At 43.3% G+C, this 23,015-nt stretch overlaps 2 protein-coding genes across 5 annotated transcripts in view; one reads left to right on the top strand and one right to left on the bottom strand.

Moving 5' to 3' along the window:
• Positions 1–4,085: 4,085 nt before the first annotated feature.
• PEX13 (peroxisomal biogenesis factor 13) lies at positions 4,086–15,495 on the bottom strand. 3 transcript variants are annotated; one of them, XM_077813980.1, is made up of 4 exons: positions 15,122–15,495; positions 13,831–14,522; positions 13,002–13,127; positions 4,086–9,288 (listed from the first exon to the last, which is right to left on the bottom strand). In XM_077813980.1, the coding sequence occupies exons 1-4, from the start codon at positions 15,493–15,495 to the stop codon at positions 8,978–8,980; spliced, it is 1,503 nt and encodes a 500-aa protein (XP_077670106.1). In that variant the 3' UTR covers positions 4,086–8,977. The 3 variants fall into 3 exon arrangements, with proteins under 3 accessions (XP_077670106.1, XP_077670107.1, XP_077670108.1); XM_077813981.1 differs by lacking the exon at positions 15,122–15,495 and adding an exon at positions 14,977–15,082; XM_077813982.1 differs by lacking the exon at positions 15,122–15,495 and adding an exon at positions 14,977–15,082 and having other exon boundaries at positions 4,086–9,276.
• PUS10 (pseudouridine synthase 10) overlaps positions 15,368–23,015 on the top strand; it is a 77,264-nt gene continuing 69,616 nt past the window's right edge. For both annotated transcript variants that reach the window (XM_077813978.1, XM_077813977.1), the window contains exon 1: positions 15,368–15,539. The gene's annotated coding sequence lies outside the window, so the exon portion shown is untranslated. The remainder of the gene's footprint in view (positions 15,540–23,015) is intronic.

The following is a 23,015-nucleotide window of genomic DNA, read 5'->3' as shown; positions in this document are numbered from 1 at the left end:
TGTACCCAGCACCTTCCTCACATCTCCCATTGGCTGGAAACCGGTCAATGGGAGCTACAGGGGCGCTGCTTGCGGGCACGGGCAGTGCACAGAGACCCACCGCCTCCCCTTGGGCCCCGCCCCCAAGGGGCGCACAGAGACATGCCAGCAGCAGCCGCTTCCGGGAGCGGCGTGGGGCCATGGTAGGCAGGCAGCTTGCCTGAGTGCCCTGCTGCGCTGCCGGCTGGGAGCTGCCTGTGGTAAGCGTCTCCCAGCCAGAGCCTGCACCTTGCACCCCCTCCTGCACCCAACCCCCTGCCCCCAGGTCAGAACCCACTCCTGCACCCAAACTCCCTTCCAGACCCTGCACCCCCTCCTACACCCTAATCTCATGCCCCAGCCTAGAGCCCCCTCCTGCACCAAACTCCCTCCCAGAGCCCACCCCTCATCTTCTCCTGCACCCATACCCCTCACCCTCTCCTGCACTCCAACACTCTGCACCAGCCCAGAGCTCCCTCCTGCGCTCAAACTCCCTCCCAGACCCTGCACCCCCTCCATGAATATACAGTAGTAGAAATTTGTGGCCTGTGACAATTTACCAAAATTTGTGGAGTGGCCCCCCTGCGAAAATTATTGCTGACTCCTGCTCTATGGCATGCTACCCTTCAGAGGCAGTAAGTAAATGATACCTTTTGCAACATTGCCTTATGCTCTGTGCTCACAACCTCTTTGGAGGAGAGAAAGGAAACCAGTGGAAACTGTGGCTCCTAAGCAAGTCATAGTACTGGGGAAAGATGGAGGGGCTGGAGGCAGAAGCCCCTACATCAGGGGTTCTCACAACACATTTTTGGTGGCATCAGAATGCAACCACCAACTCTTGCTGGTGGCCACTCTGAGATAATTTTTCCTAAAATACTTAATTAACTTTAGGAAAAACAAATAAATACACACATATACATGTCCTTAATCACTGTAATTTATTTATGTAGGGTTTTTATTTTTTATTTTTTTGCATACTCAGTAATAAAAATAATGTACAGTTGTCTCTATTCTTTACTGGACCTAGAAAGAATAGAAACACAAAAAAGGTACTTTGCATGTTCTTATCTTTGTTGTTGTTCCTTTTGCTTTTTGGGTGCTTTTTTTTAGACTTGCTGGCTAGTGAGTCTGCTGCCGTGAAAAGAGATACTTGTATGTTTAAGGGCCTCCCAGCTAGCTACTAAGTCTGCTGTGAAAAGTGGCATTAACACACAAACAAATATCACTTTTCACAGCAGACTTAGTCCCAGAAAGCCCAGGGACAAATTAAGCCCTGGATGGGGAGATGGGTGGGGAGGCAGCAGGAGCCAGGGACAATTATGGGGGTGAGCCTGGGGCCCAAGCCTGCTGCCAAAGCCCAGGGCCTGAGAAGGCAGCAGGGGACGGGGGGAGCATCCGGAGCCCCACGGCAGGAGCCTGCCACCTGCCATCCCAGGGCTGAAGCTTAACCCCATGGCCCCCGGGAAGATGGGGAACCTTACTGGCTGCCTGCTCCTCCAGCGTTTGTGTCTCCAGAGTGGGGCAAGGCCCAACACCTGCTGGTGGCCCCAGGGGAGAGGCCACTGCTTTGCCCTCCTCCCATCATCACCCAGTAGGCTGTAATTGCAAGAAAAGCCCATGGTGGCCATATCTGAGAACTGCTGCCGTAGGTGGTTGGAACAGGAGCTTCTTTTCCTTGCATGTCCCCAGAAATTCCATGGTTCTGAAGACATGCCATCTGCCTCCTCTGAGCACCAATAAATCCCTCCCTCTCAAGGTTAAGATGAATGGGGAATTCTGTAAGGTGAATTTCAATGATGTTTCCTGGGCCCTTTCTCCCATCCCAGGAAGATACAATATGATCCAATGATGGGGCTTGATTTTGCAGTCTTTGAGAGGTGAAATCAATGGGATTTTTGCCTGCCTAAATATTCCATAACCTCACCATTAATTTTCAAGTTTCAGAGTAGCAGCCGTGTTAGTCTGTATTCACAAAGAGAAGAGTGAGCTGTGTAGCTCACGAAAGCTTATGCTCAAATAAATTTGTTAATCTCTAAGGTGGCACAAGTACTCCTTTTCTTTTTATTAATTTTCAAATTATTCCCAACTTGTTTAACATTACCCCCTTGAGATTTTTCTCTGAAAATTCCAGGTATTTTTGTGTGTGTGAATTGTTTGAGTATGACACATCCGCTGAACTAGAAAAAAAAATCACAAAGTGACACAGACTATTGGAGGATGGGAAGGATTATTTCCCTGCATGTGCAACATCAATGTTATTTACTAAGCTCAAATCAGTTATACATGTGCAAACTTACTGAAGAATCAAAGATACTGAAGGCCTAATTTAGCCTACAAAACTTTTAAAAATATTTATTTATTATTGATGTGTGAGGAAAAATGAGACAGATTCCAGGCTGAATTTGCTGAGCTATTAGAAAAAAAAATTTTTAAGTTATAACATGAGTACATTTGAAACTGTATCACTGACAGGCAAATAGCAGTTGAGCTGTTCAAATTCCCCCTTTATCCCTCCACCCCACCTCAAAAAAAATTTGTTGTTTTTTTGGTCAAAATATTTTGTCATTTTTACAGAATCACGTTTTAGAGTAGAATTTTTTAAGAGTATTTTAGTTCTGTTCATCACTTTTTCTTTGGAAACAGATTGGTTACATTTTATAGGCTCTTGGGAGAGGGACTCTCTCATTCAGTATTTTTACAACATATTCAGCATAAGACTCTTGATTCTGTTTTGGACCTTTAGGCTACCAGAATACTACTAGGGATTCTTATGGAACTGTTCCATAGTTAATTTTGAAGCAGGACTTTAGGAGTAGGAAAATTTTTCAAACTTTATTTTATTTATTTAGCCTTACATAAAATACTTTAAAAAATAAATACCTCTCTCATGCTCTATGCACCTTTTTATGAAAAATGCTTCCAAAAAACCCCAAAGGAGATATTTACTTTACTTTTTGAATATTTTCTGTAAGAGCTTCTAATTTCACACGAGCATATTGAGACGTCTACATCTTTAAGGTGCAGATGGAGTAATGAATGTTTTAGAACTGCAGTGATGCACAACACACATTTGAAATTACAATCTGTCCCTAAGGGTAGCTGGCTATTTTATTATTTTTTCCTTTCTTGCAGTGAACATCAGCAGCAGATGGATGAACTAAGAAATGAGTTAAAGCGAGTGTCAGAGAAGGCTTGCATTCTTAAAATAAAATTAGAAAAAGAAAACGTTTTCAAACAGGTGAGAGCACTGAAACTGCATGGATTCCTAGAAATAGGATATCTATTCATTCATCTAATCTATTAGTCATTGCAGGTTTGTTCCCTATGGTGCATTTCTCTTTTCAATCAACTTTTAGCATGTCCAGATGAAGGTATCCCACCACTTCGCTTGGGAGACTAGCCTACTTTATTAAAAATGTCTGGATTTTTCTTCTCATTTACCTTATTTTCCTTTTCTTAATTTCATCCTACTGCTGTAAACCTATAGACTATATTAAATACCTGTCCTTTTCTCACTCCCTTGATCATCATTGTCACCAACTTCGCTGAAGAAAAGCTGAGTGCTGTATTAGGCTGTGAAAAGTGTACACAAGAATACAAAAAACGGAATCAGTATATTAAGGTCCTTGCATCCTTTGAAGTCAGTGACAAAACTCCCTTTGATTTCTATAGACATAGAATCAAATACATAATGAGATAAATAGCATAATTCCCCATTTTCCTGACAGCAATTCCCGGATTCAGTTAATGCTGACTTTGTACAGCAAAATGAGGAAAAGTTGATGATTAACAGTCAGGAAGACTGTAGTTGAATGGTTCTGCTAAACCAGTACAGCTTGTTTCATGCGCGGGGGTTGGTTTTGCGATACTGATGCAAAGGACAGCTTTGATAGTGTAGCTGAGTCCACACTAGGAGCACTTTACTGATATAGGATACTAGTATTCTCATACCGGTAAAGTGCTTCTAGTGAGGCCAAACATATTAAAATAATCTTGCTGGCTCAGAGACTTTTTTGTTCCATAAGAAGAGTAGTCTTTTGAGCCTATGCAAGGAAAACAGACTAATATTTTTCCATTTTTTATTTTATTCTTTATTTTGCTGGACAAAAAGTAATGCCTTTCAATTTGCAATACTATTCAAAAACTTGAATGAGTCTTCTGAATTTGTATGTACTATTTAGTATTCTAGTAGCACCCTGAAGCCCCCATCAAGACTGGGGTCTCATTGTGCTAGGTACTGTACAAATATATATATGAAGATACAGTTCATGTAACAAAGAGCCTATTATTTTAAGATTAAAATTCAGAGGTAATCCAAATAAAGTACATACAACTAAATGTCCCAAGAGGGATTTCAAGTTCTGTTGCTTAGGTGTACTTACCCAAAAATAATATGGATGTGTTATCTTTAGTAGCGCTCTGAGAATAGGAGAGTCAGTTGCCTAATGCATAAATCAAGCAGTCCTCACCTACATCTTTTTTCTCATCTCCTACACCTTCCTCCATACACTGAATCCATGACTACTCCCGTAATCTTCACTTCTTTCTACTACCATTTAAGCCCTGAACAGCCTCCTAGTCAATGCTAGCAAAGTACTCTTCCTTCCAAAACCTTAAGATACACACACATAATATTCGTGAAGCTTTCTAGTCACTGAGACCACATCCCACCTTTTTATTACACAGACTTCTACTTTTACGTTAAACTTCTCAGGAAAAAACCTCATTTGTTCAGAATAGTTTAGCCACTGTACAGTGCTGAATACCTCTGTACTGTATCAGTCCCCTTATAAAATATTTAATCCTTATGCAAACTTCATAAAACTTCATAAAACAGAGTTATGGAAATGATCAGTTAAAGTAATTTAAGTATTCCAGTACTCTGACAGTTTGTACATGCAGTTAATGACACTATTGTCATTTAATAATGTACTGTATGCATTTCACAAGCCACCTTGTCTGACAAGCAGGAGGTACAAACTCAGCATATCCATCACTATTCATGCATTCAAAATTATATACATATTGATAATGGATATGCTAAAAGATCCTTAGCAAGTTTTGTATATCAGAGTCAAGGATGTCTGTAAAATGTGGAAGGTGAATTTTTACATGTCACTTTTACAGTTTAAACTAATTGCTTGTTGTTTGTGAGTAATTTTAACTGAGTTTTCCCCTACAGTTTCACAACACTGAAAGTCAATAAGACTTAGGCTCCTTTGTGCTTGTGTCACTTTTGAAAATGGGACTTATGCACTATTGAGAATTTTACCCTGGCTCTTATTAAAGACTAAAATATTAATATTCTTTCCCAAGGAAAACTCCCATCTCTAATGCAGTTTTAACAAATATATTTAACACTTTCTGTTCTTACATATTTGCACAATTAGTTTACTCTGGGAAATAATTAGCTCACAGGATTCCATTTTAAACTCATTCTTGTACTGATGTTAATTTATATCCAACAAAGCCAAAATCTCAATTTTAATACATTTATAGTCAATACAATTTCAGATTTTTTAAAATAAAATATAACTTACTACATCATTTTCTCAACCCTCTTTTCCATTAAAGTGAGTAAACATGATTGAAAGGTCAGAATTCTATGCATAGTTATAACATTTACAGTGATTTGACAGACTAAGTCAAGCTACTACAAAGTAAGACAGGTTAGTCAATGTCCAATTATTTATAAGCTACCCCTTTTCTACCAGGAGAATACTTTCAAAGAACATGACCAAAAAAACTCAGATGTGAAATTTAACTATGTCTTTATTACAAATTAATGAGATTTAAAGGTTCTAATTAATGTTCAACTGACAGTGTTTTCCAATCCAGTCTTGATTAGGAAAGTAGAAGCCTGATTTAACAGACATTTTAAAAAAAGCTTTATTTTTTTAAGAGACTACTGCTCCAGTTAAAATTCTTTATTGATACAAGAAAGATTGATACTCCAATAGTAAAATAATTAAACCCATCAGGAACAAAGAATGTGGGCAGAAACTGAACATCTGATGTAAAGTTTTCTAACAATCTTAATGTACATCCTAGTCCTCAGTTTCCTTTCTGTTTCTGCAGCAGAGGGAGTCCCATCCAAATTCCAGTTAATCCCTCATCTGGTGCATTGGCATGTTGAGAAAAGTTTCTCAGAAATGTGTACTGGTTCAAATGTAGTTTAAAGAGTTTTTCATTCACCCCTTCACTGTGGGCTGTTATTTTCCTTTCCCTCTCCCAGAGCAGCTACATATAATCTTACTGAGCAAGCAGTAGCAAAAATGCTTCACTACACTGTCCCCCAGGAGCCAGGGCCCTATCTCCTATGCTCCTAACCTTGCCATTGTACACAGCAAGAGTCCAGAGGTTATTCTAAAATCCAGGGCTCAAGTATACCAGCCACTTAGACTACTAACCAAACTGAGGTTAACAATAGCTTGTTGTAACGGTTTTGTCTAAACCTTAGCAATTCTGTTCACCACAAGTTGCCTAAGTACTAACTCTAGCAAATGCACTAAAAAATATAAACATATTAATGAAGCTTGCAATGGAAATTGATGTTGAAGATCTCTATAGAAACATGAATTAAAACTACCAAAAATCCATTATGCTACTTATTCCTACACACGGAGAATTCATCTGCCACACATTTTTTTTTTCTCAGCTGAAAATACATTCTGCTGAAAAATCCTGCACATACACTTTTCGCCTACCCAGAGCCACTGTGCGCCAGGACAGAGAGCATCTGCTCCTGGGCGGGAGCAGCCCCAGCTGCGGATAGGGAAGAGAAGAAGCTGCATTCCTCACAGTGCCCTCTCCGTGGGACCAGCTCAGGAGGCCCAGGATATGGGGACCAGACAACATGGGGCATAAGGGGCTGTTGTGGGGAGTCACAGACTGAATGAGTGAAGCTAGGGGTTAGCCAGTATCTGCATGGGGAAGGCTCCCTAACAACCCCTCCCTGACCAGAAAACCTCCATTCCACACTTTTCCCACCCACACCCAACAACCCTCCAAGTTCACACCCAAGCTCCTTCCCAGCAATTACTTTCCCCTCCCTCAGCTCCTCCATTACCCCGACTCCTCCCAAACCTTTGCACCGCTTCTGAGGGGGGCGGGAAATACATTTCTGTAGGTTAAATGAATTACTGAAAGTTATGTATTCATATGCCTGGTAAGGAATCTATTTGTCAAAAAGTATTTCCTGAATCTTTGCTGTTGTCTGTATTGTTACAAACATACTTGCTGACAGGTCTTTTGAAAGAAATTACCAAAATAATTGAAACCGGCGTGATTATATTGTGTTATTGCAATATTGTGCACAGAATTTTTAATTTTTTGGCACAGAATTCCCCCAGGAACAGCTAGTATAAGTATGCAAGTTTAACTAGCTTGGGTGCTGCTGTGGGTTTTTGTTTTTAAGAAACAGGCTACTTAATTGAAATGATTTATTAATACACAGCTATCAGTATTTTTCCTTTTCTGTAGTACATTAGAACTGTATGATCTGTTCTAACATTGAAGGGTTCAACACAGCATATAAGAGCATTCCAAAAAGAACTACAGCCTGAACTGAAAATGATTCTGTGTTAATCAAATCTAATATTAATGTGAGTGAGTCCCGAAAGAGGAATCTGAAGCTTTACTTAACTTTACTTCCCAGAAAAGTATGACTTTAGTACAGAGCTCACAAAAGTAAATAGATTTGAAGACAAAATGTATTTTGTTAATAGTCTTTATGCAATTGTGGTTCTCAATGTACCTCAGATTTTATGGGGAAATGCCAGATTTAACGCCTGAAGTGCAGCAGGAACAATCAAAGTAGCAGTTAACTCATCCATCTCCATGATGATACAATGAAATGGGCAGCTTTCTTCTTGTTTCCTGTTTTGTGGGATTATCAATAGAAAACCCCATCTATTTACTGGCAACACAGATGTTTCCTATCCACTCTGTGATGCATTGTTGCTGTGTTAAAATCAGGCTGAATTTTCTCACAAAAGTTCAAAAAGAAATTGCACTGAAACACGGGAAGTTTAGATGTAGCTGTTAAAATACATAATTACTAGAATTTGATACGCTATTATACCTGCCTGGAAGTGTGGCTGTGCTAACTTAGCTCACTAGGCCCTAGAGAGATGTTGATAAAAAATGAGCATCCTTAACCGTGCTTGGCTGGAAGATACATAGGGCCTAAAGCATGTGCACTATAAATCAGAATAAAACATGTGGTCCTCCGGCCTCTGATGAGGAAAAGCTCCCAGAATGGTGGTGGGGAAAACGGCTTATACTTTCTTGAAAACAACATTAGAATAAAGGACAAATAAACACTGGTAACAGCATTTATCTGCTTACAACTCCAGTTGAATGTACCTTCCTTCACAGTGCTAATCTTGTTTCTTAAGATAGTCACCTTTTTATAACAAAGGCCTGAAGTCTTTCATTTTTCTTTGCGGTAGCGGAAGCACTAATTTTACCAAAAAGCAGCCAAAAAATGAAGTATTTTAAGGGCTCTTCAATATATAATTTTTGGAGGCCTCTGCTAGAAATGCTTCAGTTTTTCTTCTCAACACCCCCTCTCAAAGGCCTCATATCAAGTCAATTCTTTCTCCAGTAAGGAGGACTGGACACTGCTACCTATAGAATTCATCAGCACTATTCCTTCAAGTGACCAAAGTGAGCTGCTAGAGATGCAACACATTGGCTTACCCAGTGGCCTCTACAAAACTCCCCCCAGCCTGAGATCTCATAATTGCCAATAGTTCGCTGGGCAGGGCCACAAATGTACAACTTTAAGTGAATCAAGCATGCTACTAAAGTTTGGGTAAATTATTTCGTTATCTGTTCACCCGTTACCAGCAGCGAGATACCTGATACAGTCCTAACAGTGTTCTTCTACAATTTTCAGAATATCAAAAGGATTATTGATAAGTATAGTTCAATCACTGAATTTTATCCAGGTGCATCACAGATCCTGTTTATCTCCACCTGTCACAGTGGAGTCAGAGGTAACGGGAACCTTATTCATTTCAACGAAAACGGATTCAAAGGTAGCTTCTTGCTCTTCTAAAGTATCCGCATCAGTGGCTCCTCTAACAGGTGTTGTGTTGGTAAAAGCCGGCTGCTGCTCTGTAATAATTTCCAGCTCCACTGTTTTCCGACCTCTTCTTTTACCCAATATTTTGATGTAATTAGCTGGCACAAGTCCTGTTGTTTGACCATCACGACTAGCCAAAAGCCAGCCACGTACTTTGGGTTGTTGTTCTGATAAGAAAACTAAGCCATAGTTATAAAGTAATTCAAAATGTATAACAGTTATACCATTAAAACACTTTCCTAGAATTTGAGATCAGACATTATACAGCCATCTAATTCAAAGCTCAGCAGAAACATGGAGAATACTTGAAACTTACAATTAGTGCTATTAAGTCAACAACTAGTCACATGACAAGCCAGATAATTGTTCATGTGGTGTTTAAAGTGCTAATGTTTATATATTAAAATTAGGGCCCTACCAAATTCACTGTCCATTTTGGTCAATTTCACGGTCATATGATTTTAAAAATTGTAAATGTCATGATTTCAGCTATTTAAATCTGAAATGTCAGTGTTGTAATTGTAGGGGTCCTGACTCAAAAAGGAGGTGTGTGTGTGTGAGCAGGGTTGCAAGGTTATTGGAGGGGGGGTTGCAGTTCCGCTACCCTTACTTCTGCAATGCTGCTGGCGGCAGCGCTGCCTTCAGAGCTGGGTGGCTGCTGGCTGGGAGTCCAGCTCTGAAGGCAGAGCCACCACCAGCACCAGTGCAGAAGTAAGAATGGCATGGTATTGCCACCTTTACTTCTGCGCTGCCTTCAAAACTGGGTGCCCAGCCAACAGCCACTTCTCTCTGGCTGCCCAGCTTTGAAGGCAGCACAGAAGTAAGGGTGGCAATACTGCAACCCCCCCTAAAATAACCTTGAAGCAACCCCCTGCAACTCCCTTTTGGTTCAAGACCCCCAATTTGAGAAACACTGATCTCCCCCATGAAATCTGTATAGTATAGGGTAAAAGCATGCAAAAGACCAAATTTCATGGGGGTGGCGGGGGGAACAGATTTTACAGTCCATGATGCGTTTTTCATGGCTGAGAATTTGGTAGGGCCCTAATTAAAATATATCCAAAAAAAGTAGGGCTGTCAATAGCAGATAACTCAAGCGATTAAAAACAAATTAACTTGATTAAAAAATAAATCATGATTAATCGCAGTTTTAATTGCACTGTTAAACAATAATAGAATGCCAACTGAAAATTTATTAAAATATTTCTGGATGTTTTTCTACCTTTTCAAATATATTGATTTCAATTACAACAGAATACAAATTGCACAGTGCTCACTTTATATTATTTTTATTACAAATATTTGCACAGTAAAAAAGAAAAAATAGTATTTTTCAATTCACCTCATACAAGCATTGTAGTGCAATCTCTTTATTATGAAAGTTCAATTTACAAATGTAGTTTTTTTGTTGTTGTTGTTACATAACTGTACTCAAAAAGAAAATAATGTAAAACTTCAGAGCTTACAAGTCCACTCAGTCCTACTTCTTTTTTAGCCAATTGTGAAGACAAACGAGATTGTTTACGTAAGGGCAGGTCTTCACTACCTGCCGCATCGGCGGGCAGCGATCGATCTATCGGGGATCAATTTATCACATCTCATCTAGATGCGATAAATTGATGGGGGAGCAGTAGCGGTCGACTCGGTGCCATCCTCACGGCCAGGTAAGTCGACCTAAGATATGCCGACTTCAGCTACGCTATTGGTGGAGCTGAAGTTGCATAGATTAGGTCAACCCTCCCCACCCAGTGTAGACCAGGGCTACATTTATGGGAGATAATGTTGCCTGCTTATTTACAATGTCACCTTAATATGAGAACAGGCATTCGCATGGCACTGTAGCAGCCGGCATTGCAAAGTATTTATGTGCCAGATATGCTAAACATTTGTATGCCCCTTCATACTTCGGCCACCATTCCATGGGACATGCTTCCGTGCTGACAATGCTCGTTAAAATAATAATGCATTAAAGTTGTGACTGAACTCCTTGGGGGAGAACTGTATTTCTTCTGCTCTGTGGTTTTATCTGCATCTGCCATATATTTCATGTGATGGCAGTCTCAGATGATGACCCAGCACATGTTGTTCGATTTAAGAACACTTTCACTGCAAGTTTCACAAAACGCGAAGAAGGTACCAATGTGAGATTTCTAAAGTTAGTTATAGCACATGAACCAAGGTTTAAGAATCTGAAGTGCCTTCCATAGTCTCAGAGGGATGAGGTGTGTAACATGCTGTCAAAAGTCTTAAATATGCAAAACTCCGATGCAGAAACTACAGAACCTGAACCACCAAAAAAGAAAATGAACCTTCTGTTGCTGGCATCTGACTCAGATGATGAAAATGAATGTGCATCAGCCCGCACTGCTTTGGATCATTATAGAGCAATACCAGTCATCAACATAGAAGCATGTCCTCTGCAGTGGTGGTCGAAGCATGAAGGCGCATACGAATGTTTAGCATATCTGGCACGTAAATATCTTGCAACGCTGGCTACCAATAGTGCCATGTGAGTGCCTGTTCTCACTTTCAGGTGACACTGTAAATAAGAAGGAGGCAGCATTATCTCCTGTAAAAGTAAATAAATTTGTTTGTCTTAGCGATTGACTGTATAAGAAGTAGGACTGAGTGGACTTGTAGGCTCTAAAGTTTTATATTTGAGTGCAGTTATGAAAAACAATTCTACATTTGTAAGTTGCAATTTCACGATGAAGAGATTGAATTACAGTACTTATGAGGTGACCTGAAAAATACTATTTCTTATGTTTATCTTTTTTACAGTGCAAATATGATAAATAATATAAAGCAAGCACTGTTCATTTGGATTCTGTTGTAATTGAAATCAATATTTGAAAATGTAGAAAACATCCAAAAATATTTAAATAAATTCTTTTCTATTAACAGTGCAATTAAATTTCATGATTAATCATGATTATTTTTTTAAATAGCATGATTAAATCACAATTAAAACAAAATCTCATGATTAATCAAAATTTTTAAAAATCATTTGACAGACTAAAAAAAAAAGACAACGGGATTTGCCAATTCTTGTTATAGCACTCCAGTTAGAGGCTAAAAAAGGTATATCCCTTTTCCAAAGGATACAAGATTTTACTGTAGAGGAAAAAAGTACTTTGAAAGTATGTTTGAAGATTACACCCTTCACTGTAATTAACTACATGCAATTGATTACACAAAGTATAAATACAAAATGTTCTAAGAAATTACTGTTAGTATACTTCCATGTATATCTTTTTTTGGCCTACACATACTCAAAAGATTGGAATATTTGCATTTATCTACAGGATTCAGTGTGCTTTATGTGACAACTATCTTCTTCTGAATAGCACAGTTTCCTCAGTGATTAGTACAGTGGCCACATTCTGCCTTCAGATGCACGTGTGTAGATTTCACTAAAGTCAAGTGGGAGTCAGGTAGAATGCATACCAGCTTAGAGAAACTGACTTTGTAATAAGACAGAAATGCAAACAATTAACCTGTCTCTGAAGGATGCCAGGAGGATTAATGTTTGAAGTGTTCTGAAAATAAAAGTGCTGCACTGAGCTAACTTTTGTCACAGCACTGTTGCATGGCCCATGAGGAAATATGAGGAGTACAGTGGTTGGTGAAGATGCATTGTGTAAGTGATCTTTGGGCATGCGTCAAAATGGGTTACTGTACCGGCCAACATTTTAGGGAAATTAAGCAAAACCCACTCAAAGAGATTGGACATGTTGCTTCTCTAGAGCATCCACACAATCACTGGCCTGTTGAGTTGGGCCAACTAAAATACATCTCTTGATCTCAAAGGGCTGTCAATAGGACTCCATTCACAAGCACTAAAAAGTCATTGGAAGTTAGAAAGTAAATCCACAATAAATCATAGTCTTACCTTTGGGTGCTAATTTTAGCATGTCACCAGCACGAAAAGAAATTTCTTCTTCTGAAACAGCAGTGAAGTCATATTCTGCTCTTCCAATTACATGATCATCATCTCCGTTTGCCCAGTTACTAGACGCTATTTCACAGAAGAGTTAAAAAGCAGCATAATCTGGATCTTTAAAGTAATTTATAACAGAAACTGAATTTTTCCACAAGTATGCATATACTAAATATAATGGGTCACAGAAACATTTATAATAACACTTTAAATCTTAAAAGTGTTGCACAAACATTTATTCCAGGGCCATACATATATGGCACTATACAACTACCAACATTTTCAGGTGCTTCAAGTTACGCTTCTGAATCCACATTTCAGCCTCTGCACATAAGTGTCCTGGTTTGCAGAATTTTCTATTCCAAGTCACCAGATTGATGGATCGACTGAATAAAGCAAGCAAGCGCCCCAAGTTTTTCCCCCCAGTTCAATAAAAATCATGTTATTAGTATAGTGCTATATTGTAATACCTAGTTGAATCTTGCTGCTAAAGAAGACTTTGCTTCACATAAGAAACCTGATTCTGCAGCTGTATACATATGAAGCAGCTGCAGAACTCAGCCCTAAAATCTTACCTTCCCTAGAAGTAGAACCTCTTTGATAGAGAACTGAATGGATCAATTAACATAGCATCAAAGAGTAGGCTATTTTAATACCTTAATCCCCATCTCCCTGTTTAATTCAGCATTTTTAGGTTATGATTTACTAATTTCTTTGAGGCAAAAACATGAATAGTTTATTCTCTAACCTACACTCTCCTCACTTTGCTGATCTCCTTTACCTGTTTCTTCATCACTGTATGTAGAGAGCAGCTTCCAGATGAGATAGGGACCCCCAAGAATAACAGCAAAGAACAAGAAAATGGGCCAGGATTTTGCTGAGTTAGCTGCCCGGTCCTCTGGGCCAATGCGAGCCACAGTTCCTTCACTTTCAGCCCACAAATCCTCATTCTCAGAGCTCTTCCGCAGACCCAGCAGCCGCTGCAGCCGTTTGTAGAGGTATCTTATAGTTCTGACTAATGCAAAAGCTGAAAACACTTTTGTGAAGTGTATTTTGAGTCGGGAGAAGTGATTGGCTACATCCAACACAGCCCTGAAACTGTTATAAACAGCTGAAAAGGTCGCATCCATCATCATACTGACTGAGGCAAATGCATGCACAATACTTTCAATGGATTGAAATGCACCTCTGCTGCTCTCTTCAGCCTGCTGAACAAATCTGCTGGGAGGTAGATCGTCTGTACGAAACCGGTTATAGCCCATACCACCATATCCATAACTGTAAGGGCTGTAGTTTCCATAAAAGGAGTTTCCATATGTGCCATAGCCTGGAGAAAAGGAACTGCTGTACGCAGGTCTGAAATTGCTCAGGCTACTGTTCCCTGCCTGCTGTGATGGTCGTGGCAAAATAGGCGGAGGTACTCGTGTGGGTTGTCCAGGCCTGGTCAGCAGGCTGGCACCCAAATCAGCAGACCTAAATAAATTCAGAGGTTCAAGATCAGTACCCATAATCATTTTATATTAACATTATCCCCAAATCTTCATGAACTGTGGGGGACAAGGGAGCAAAGTCCATGTGACAGAGTCTCTCTCCTGCTAGGGGCCGGGGGGAAAAAGGGGTCTGTGGCAGGGTTCCTGACAGGAAGTCTCAGGGGTCCAGGGCAGAGTCCCTGGGAGGGAGATTCTCCCCTACCCCTGTGAGAGGAGGAATGGCGGAGGGGCCCGGGGGCGGGGGGGGAGCGGGAGAGTCTCTCTCCCCCTGCGTGGGGCGGCGGGGCAGGCTCCGCGGGGGGGGGGGGGGGGGGGAGTGTCTCTCTCCCCCTGCGTGGGGCGGCGGGGCAGGGTCCGCGGGGGGGGTCTCTCTCCCCCCGCGTGGGCGGGGCAGGTCTCTGAGGGTGTATCCCCGGGAAAGGAGGGGGTGCACTCACTGGAAGGCCGGGGCCGCGGTTCCCGCCAGGCGCCGGTTCTCCCAGGGCTTGGGAGGCGGCGGCTGAGACGCCATCTCCCCCGTTCCGGCTCCGCTGCGCCCGCCCGCCCGAGTCGCCCCAGCCGCGCCTGCTCCCCCCCTCCCACCTGATCGCGGCCCTGCCAGGCCTGACAGGGGGAGCGCCGAGCCGCTCATCTGCCGGAAAATGCGGCGGCTCCGGGCCAGGCCGGGCGTGAGGATCAACGTCTCTGGCTGCCGCTGCTCCGGCCTCCCCCAGTTCGGCGGCTCGGCTGTCTTCGCGGTCTGGAGACCTTCCCTCCCCCGGAGGAGGGCTGAGGGCCGCCGGCAGGATTGTCACCGGCGGGTGGAAACGGACACGCGATGCGGAAGAAGCGGCCGCTGCCTCCGCTGAGCCCGGCTGAGCGATGGCGGCGGGCCCGGAACCTTCCTGCCGGGACGCCTGTTTCCGGGGGGACGGGAATGCGCGCGCACGCTGCGCTCTCGGGGGCACGGAGTTCATGGTTCCCCCGGCTTCAAGAAAGGCTCCCGCTCCTCGCGCCGGAGGTAGGAGGCGCCCCTGGCCCCGGCGTAGAGTCCCCCGCTACGGGGAGAGGGAGGGTCTGTCGTTCCCGTGGCCGGCGCTCAGCCCTGTGCTACTGAACGGGGAGGTCCTGTCCTGCGCGGTGCGGGGCCCCGGGGTGCGCTCCCGCTGTCGAGGGGCGCTGTGGGGCGCCCCTTGTGTGCCGCCAGCAGCGCTTCCGGGCGGGGGCCTCAGCCCTGCCCGTAGGCTTGTCCTTCAGCGCCCGCCCCCGGGATGGGCACGGCTTGCACTGCCTTCTGGTTGCGCGTGCTGATCTTGTGCAGGGCGGGGGCGGGTTAATTCCCTATCGATACACTTATACGTGTGGTCACCCCCCCCCCCCCGTATACCTTCGTACACATTGAATGTTTAGTTGTTAGTGTTTCCCCTTAATGTCTCCTCTTCGCCTGAAAGAACTCCTAGTGTTCCCTCAAACGGGCGTGCAAATGTCCCCATATGCAGTTGAAAGGGATGGATGCTGTCATAGATTCATAGACTTTAAGGTCAGAAGGGATACTCCTGGGGGAATTCTGCACCACGTGTATGTGCAGCTCTCCTCCCCCCACCCCCCCGATTATTTTGTTTCCCTGCAAAATAATAGATCCCGATAGGGAAGCAAAGGGAAGCCGCCACAGGGCGCCACTCCCTGGTAGCAGGCCTGAGCAGGCACAAAGGTTTGGGTGGGAACAACCAGGAGAGAGTAAATCACCGCTGGTGGGGGAAAGCAGGACTCGGGGCGTGCATGTGAGACTCTTTCTCTCTTGCTCACTATCCTGGTGCAGAGGAGCAGGGCCCCAGGGTGTTTCTGGGGCAGGCCCAGGCCTTGCATTCTCCCGTTGGTTCACCTGCCCTGCAGAGGTGTGATGCTGACACAAGCAGCTGTGGGGAGCCTGAGCTGGGCGAGGGGGGCATCTGTGCCCTCTGAGTTTTGGACCGTAGCTGCTTGCCATGCATGCTCTAGCCCCAGGCATAACTCTTACCTGCAGCATGATGCTGTCAGTTTCCCTTCTCCAGGAGCTAGCATTTTCTGGCTCTGGCTCTCATGGTCAGGGCCTCTGAGGGTGGGGCAGGCAAGAAAGGGGTCAATCATGGTTGGAGAGGGGAGCACAGGGTCCCCAGTTATGATGAGGGGGAAGAAGCAGAGGGTCCCCGGGGGTGGATGGGAAGAAGTAGAGGGTCCCCAGTGGCGGGGGCGGGTGTGTGTTTTGGAGCCTTGTGGGGACCAGTGGGGTGGGGAAGAGGAGTCAGTCTCCAGGGTAAGGGAGCAGTGATGGTATAGTGCTGTACCCTGACAGAAGAGGCAGTGAGTGTGTGAGGAGCAGCTGAGGGGAGCAATTCCTGGGGCAAGGATCCTGAAGGAGGGGGAACTGAAGAAGGGAGGGGGGTTAGGAGCAGCTAAGTGGGTCCATTGTCCTCAGAGAAGCAAGGAGCACCCTCTCCTTTTCCTAGGAAGAGACTGGGGACAGATCCCACTAAACTAATGCATTCTCTCAACTGATTCATCTGCTCTCTGCCTTCCTCCCCATTTCTCCTACTTTACAGTAACTTGTACTGTTAAGGAAAAGTTAGCACATGTGACTCCATTTTGGTTTGGGGCCCACCATTGTCTAAATGCCAGCACATCATACACCAGGAGGAGTAATCCTTAGATACTGAATCCCTGTGAAAATCCTCCTCCTTGTCTCCAGCCTGTCTTGACTCCCAGTATCTGGTTTTTGTCAGTCTCTAACTCCCTGTCTCTTGGCCTTGATGTGAGGCCTCCCATACTGATAATAAAGGTTACTGATGCATGGCTTTAGGACAATGCTGTGTAATTAACATACTCGTATAGCACGAGGAATGCACCAAGCAGGGATAGGTGGTAGATAAGACAAGGATTTGTTTATTGGCTAAGGTTTCCCCGGTGCATGAGGGCAACATGCTTTGCTAAAAAGTATATAACCTTTGTATAATCTGTATTCAGGGTCCCCTCCTGGCTAGCGAGGGGGGCACCACGCTGGAGCGTAATAAACTTAGTGTCTTTTGGGAACTCTGCAGTTGTGGACTTTGTTTATGTGCCTCAGCCTAGATTCGAACTGTGCGTGACCTATCAGGTATAATTCGCAGCATTGGCGTGCGTGTCCTACCAGGTGTAATTCGTAGCATTTGTGCGCGTGTCCTATGAGGTATAATTCACAGCATTTGTGTGCGTGTCCTATCAGGTATAATTCGCAGCATTTGTGTGCGTGTCCTGCCAGGTATAATTCGTAGCATTTGTGTGCGTGTCCTACCAGGTATAATTCGCAGCAGATGTGTGCGTGTCCTACCAGGTGTAATTCGTGACAGTACCTTGATCCTGCAGTGAGGATCCATGTGGGCACAGGGGTTTCTTTAACTCTCTACTCCTGGGTGAATCTTTATTGTTGTCTGTATTGTTACGGATATACTTGCTGACAGGTATTTTGAAATAAATTACCAAAGTAATTGAAACTAGCATGATTATATTGTGTTATTTTGACAAATAAAATATGCAGATTTTTTAATTTTTTGGCGCACAATTACCCCAGGCATAAAGGGACCATTGTGATGATCTAGTTTGATCCTCCTGCACATTGCAGGCCACAGAACCTCACCCACCCACTCTTGTAATAGACCTGTGACCTCTGGCTGAGTCACTGATGTCCTCAAATCATGATTTAAAGACTTCAAGTTACAGAGATTTGACCATTTATTCTAGCTTAAACCTGTAAGTGACCCAGGCCCCATGCTGCAGAGAAAGGCGAAACCCTCCCAGGATCTCTGCCAATCTGAGCTGAGGGAAAATTCCCTCCTGACCCCAAATATGGGTCAGGCCGCAGCTCTGCAACTGTGTTGCCCATCTGCCCAGAGTGTTGCACCGGTGGCGCGGTGCGCTGAGGCAGCGGGGGAGGGGGAACAGCAGGGGAAGGGCCGGAGACTAACCTCCTGGGCCAGGAGCTCGGGGGCTGGGCAGGAGGGTCTCGCGGGCCGTACATCTCTGGTGTAGACACTGCTTTAAGTCGATGTAAGTGAATAGTAGTATAGCAAATGAAACAATGAATTTGGGGTAATGTTGATCACTAATTTGGCTCCTGAATCACTGAGACCTGACTATCGCTGACTTAAATGAATACTTGGAAGTGAGCTGTAACTCACGAAAGCTTATGCTCAAATAAATTGGTTAGTCTCTAAGGTGCCACAAGTACTCCTTTACTTTGCCTTAATTTTTTATAAAGAAAACAAGGAGCTTAGGGGTAGTGGCGGGCTGGTTAATGAAAATGAGGATATGGAAGTCGAAATTATCACATCCAAGGTGGAAGTCAAACTCAAACAGCTTAATGAACTGCTAATATAGTAACTATTTTTAAGAAAGGGAAAAAAGTGATCTAGGAAACTACAGGCCCGTTAGTTTGACCTCAGTTATACATAAGGTTTAGAACAAATTTTAAAAGAGAAAGTAGTAAAGGTAAACAGTAATCGGGGTGAAATACAACGTGGCTTTACAAAAGATAGGTCGTGCTAGTCCAACCTTTATATCTATCTTTGAGAAGATAACTGATTTTTTAGACAAAAGCAGTGCAGTAGACCTAATCTACCTGGATTTCAGTAAGGCATTTGAAACTCTTCCATTTGTGAAATTATTAGTGAAATTGGAGAAGATGGGGATTAATATGAGAATTTTAAAAGTTAATAAGGAACTGGTTAAAGAGGCAACAACAACGGGTGATACTGAAAGGTGAACTATCAGGCTGGAGGGAAGTTACTAGTGGAGTTCCTCAGGGATTGGTCTTGAGACCAATCTTATTTAACATTTTCATTAATGACTTGAGACAAAAAGTGGGAATGTGCTAATAAAATTTGCAGATGACACAGAGTTGGGAGGTATTGCCAATATGGAGGAGGACTGGAATATCATACAAGAAGATTTAGATGACCTTGAGCAATAAAAATGGGATGCAATTAAAAAAATGCAAAGTGTAAGATCATGCATTTAGGGACTATCCAAAAGAATGTTTTCTATAAGCTTGGGGACGTATCAGTTGGAACCGACAGAAGAGAAAGACAGACCTGGGGGTATTGCTTAATCACAGAATGACTGTGTGCCTCCAGTACGATGTGGCCATGACAAAGGTTAATGCAGTCCTAGACGCATCAGGGAAGGTATTTCCACTAAAGATAAGGAAGTGCTATTACAATTCTACCAGGCACTAGTGAGCCCTCATCTGAAATACTATGTGCAGTTCTGATCTGCCATGTTTAAGAAACATGAATTCAAACTGGAACAAGTGCAGAGAAGGGCTAATGGGACAATCAGAGGAATGTAAAACCTACCTTACGAGAGAAGACTCAAGGAGCTTAGCTTGTTTAGCCTAATGAGACAAAGGCTGAGGGGAGATATGATTGCTCTCTATATATACACATCAGAGGGATAATTCCTCTCCCTCCCTGGTATTTATTTAAGTTAAGGGCCAATGCTGGCACTAGAACAAATGGATACTAATTGGCCATCAACAAGTGTAGGTTTCAAATTAGATGAAGGTTTCTAATCATCAGAGGAGTGAAGTCCTGGAACAGTCTTCCAGGGGAAGCAGTGGGGGTGAAAAACTTAACTGGCTTCAAGACTGAGATTGGTAAATTTATGGAGAGGACGGTATGATGAGACTGCCTAGACTGGCAGGTGGTTCATCTGTGACTGCTATTAGCAAACATCCCCAATGGCTGGAGATGAGACACTAGATAAAGAGGGCTCTAAGGGCTTGTCTATACTACCGCTTAAGTTGATGTAAGTTATGTGGCTCAGGGTGTGGTTTTTTTCACACCCCTTAGGGACATCGCTTACATCGACTTACTTCTTCTTTCCTTGTTTTCTTTTTATTTATATGGGTACAGAACCTTTTACTATGGATTTTAATTTCCTTTGCAAAATCCAACTCTTTTTGGCAGTTCTCACTTTTTCCCTATATGATCTGACCTCCAAGAGGTAGCTTTTCTTGCTGATCCATCCCATCTTCCATTCCATGTAGGCTTTCTGCTGTCTCTTAATAATCTGTTTGAGAGTTAGCTCATGCAGTTTGGTCTACAACCCTTCCCTACAATTTTTTTCTCCTTGGTTGGGATGGAGACTTCACATAGATTCTTGAACTTTGACTTACAGTAACTCCAAGCCTCCTCCACCTTCAGATCGTTGAGTTCTTCAGTCCAGTCCACTTCCCTACCTAATTCCCTTAATTTTTTAAAGTTTGCCCTTTTGCAGTTAAGGACCCTAGTTGCAGATCTAGTTTTGTGTATTCCTCAATTTAGTTTAAACTGAACTAGCTCATGATTGTTTGAACTAAAACAGCATCACTTCTTGTTGTTTCGGTGACTATTTGGTGAAGAAGTCTGCCAGATATTACAGCCAGATATCTGGGTCCTACCATTAATACTAGCACTTGTCCTTCAGCCTCTATTTCAGCTGTTACAGTAAGCACAATAATCCCAGGGATGGGTGGATTGAGGAAGAACCTTTCAAGTGTGGGTGGATTTCTGTGAGCACTATGAATTAGTGATTTGGAAAGAGGCCTATTTAGTCATTAAAATTTATTCATGTGCTGCTGTCACAGTCCTGCCCCAAGTCTCTCACATGTGTGTGCGTGTTTGAAAGATATCCTCTCGGTGAATTAAATGTAAATCTGCTCTCTGGGAATGGAATTTTGTGTGTCTGTCAGTTATTCATTTTTATCATCTTCCTCATCATTTGTTGTTTTTTAAATCCCTCATTTGAAATATTACAGCCTGAGACAGATATTACCCTGACGAGTTGACTGAAGTTTCATGAAACAGAATTAAGTTAATAAATTAGATACTAAAAACTTTTATATACAAAAAAGACTAGGATCAAACTTAAAATTTGTAATTCTAGTTTTCTTTCAGACTGTATACTCTTTGCAGCAGGTACTGTATTTCCCTATGTGTCTGTACACAGTGGTAAAAGTGCCACAGAAATGAAAGCAACATCATACCTGTCTGTCCCTGACCCTCATCTGTTAAGCCTCTTCAACCCCTCATTAATTCTATCCCTGGACCTGTTCTGCCCCAAGCTCTGCCAGTCCCCACATCAGTTCTGCACCACCAGCCTCACCTCTGCTCTTCCTGCAGCTCCTCGTGTTCTTCACGCTGCTCTCCTGACCTGGGAGAGCTGCAGCAGGGAGGACTCTGCTTCCCATGCCAGGTGTTGCAGGGGGGAAGGAGCAGAGGAGCCCTATCCCATTGCTCACAGGAGTGGAAGAGCAAGCAGAGCCACCTTGAGCCGCTGGGCTCTTTCTTACTGGAAGGTGCAGTGTTCTTTTTGTTTCCTGCAGCAGCTCCTATTGGCTGCTCTGCCCCCAGATGAGGGGAAAGCAGGTAGGGAACCCCTCAGCGACTGAGCAAGAATTGTAGAAAATTTCTTTGTTGGGTCTGTGACACCTTTCAAACGGGCACATTCCAAACACTGTTTGTACAGCACCTAACACACTGGGGCCCTGACCATTACTGGGATATCCGGATGCCATTGTAATATAAATATTTACTGAAAGTTGATTGGGAGGCTTAGTACAATGACTTGGGGGAGCTCTAAAACTTAATGCATTTTTAAAGAAGAGTGATGAGAATTTCTTTTTCTTCCTTAGTGCCTCCTTTCTTCCTCAGGGCAGCTGCGGGGGGTGGAGGCCTACTGTTGGTGATGGGTGGGCAGACTAAGTCTGGTGGTGTATCCCTACCTTATTTTGCTTGCATCCGTTGTGGGTGGAGGCCACACTGGCAGCTCAAAGAGAAGTGGCTGAGCTGGAGGCAGACAGTTTGTGACTGGAATCTAATATTTATGCTTCCTTAGTAGCATAAGTGGACTCCTGGGTGCTCCTCTTCTATCAGGAATCTGACACTCCTCCCAAGCCCCTCAAAAACAGGATTGGAGGGGGCACATACATTATTTTAGGGAAAAAAATAATTGAGACTTCCAGTCGTAGCCAGTTGGTTTAAGTATTGAAGGCCAGCTCTGTGACTGGAAGTGCTAGAAAATGTCTTATAGTATTTAAAAAAAAAAAAATCTGGGGTGAGCAGTGATACTCAAGGAGTCCTCAGGGAGCCTGCCTTAGCCCCACTGCAATGCCAGACTAAAATCTACCAGTTTAGCTTCAGTAGCCTCCAGGAGATGAAGGAAGGGAGGAGGAGGAGTTGATCAGCGGGGTCCGCGGACGCCCTGGAATACCCTTGGGGACCCCCAGGGGTCCGCGGACCCCAGTTTGAAAAACGTTGAACTAGATGATCACGACTCTTCTGACCTTAATGTCTGTGAGTCTGTGTATTTTCCCCCGAACAGCTATGACTACTGGCCTTCAGCAGCAGAGCTATTTTCTCTTGGGTCAATAATCCTGTGACTACAAATAATGAACAAGTGTAATGTGCAGAAATGGTCACTAGGAATAGGTTGACCTCACCAAGCA

Source organism: Eretmochelys imbricata, chromosome 3, assembly GCF_965152235.1.
Source record: "Eretmochelys imbricata isolate rEreImb1 chromosome 3, rEreImb1.hap1, whole genome shotgun sequence".
Classification (NCBI taxonomy): Eukaryota; Metazoa; Chordata; order Testudines; family Cheloniidae; genus Eretmochelys; species Eretmochelys imbricata.
This window is presented reverse-complemented; position numbering and strand designations above follow the sequence as displayed.

What these genes read in the sequence shown, in the direction of transcription:
- PEX13 (XM_077813980.1), bottom strand. Translation starts at nt 15,495, where the DNA reads ATGAACTCCGTGCCCCCGAGAGCGCAGCGTGCGCGCGCATTCCCGTCC. An exon ending in ATACAGTGATGAAGAAACAG is followed by an intron (nt 13,128 to 13,830) that starts GTAAAGGAGATC and finishes TCTGTGAAATAG; the next exon opens with CGTCTAGTAACTGGGCAAAC. An exon ending in GCTAAAATTAGCACCCAAAG is followed by an intron (nt 9,289 to 13,001) that starts GTAAGACTATGA and finishes ACTATGGCTTAG; the next exon opens with TTTTCTTATCAGAACAACAA.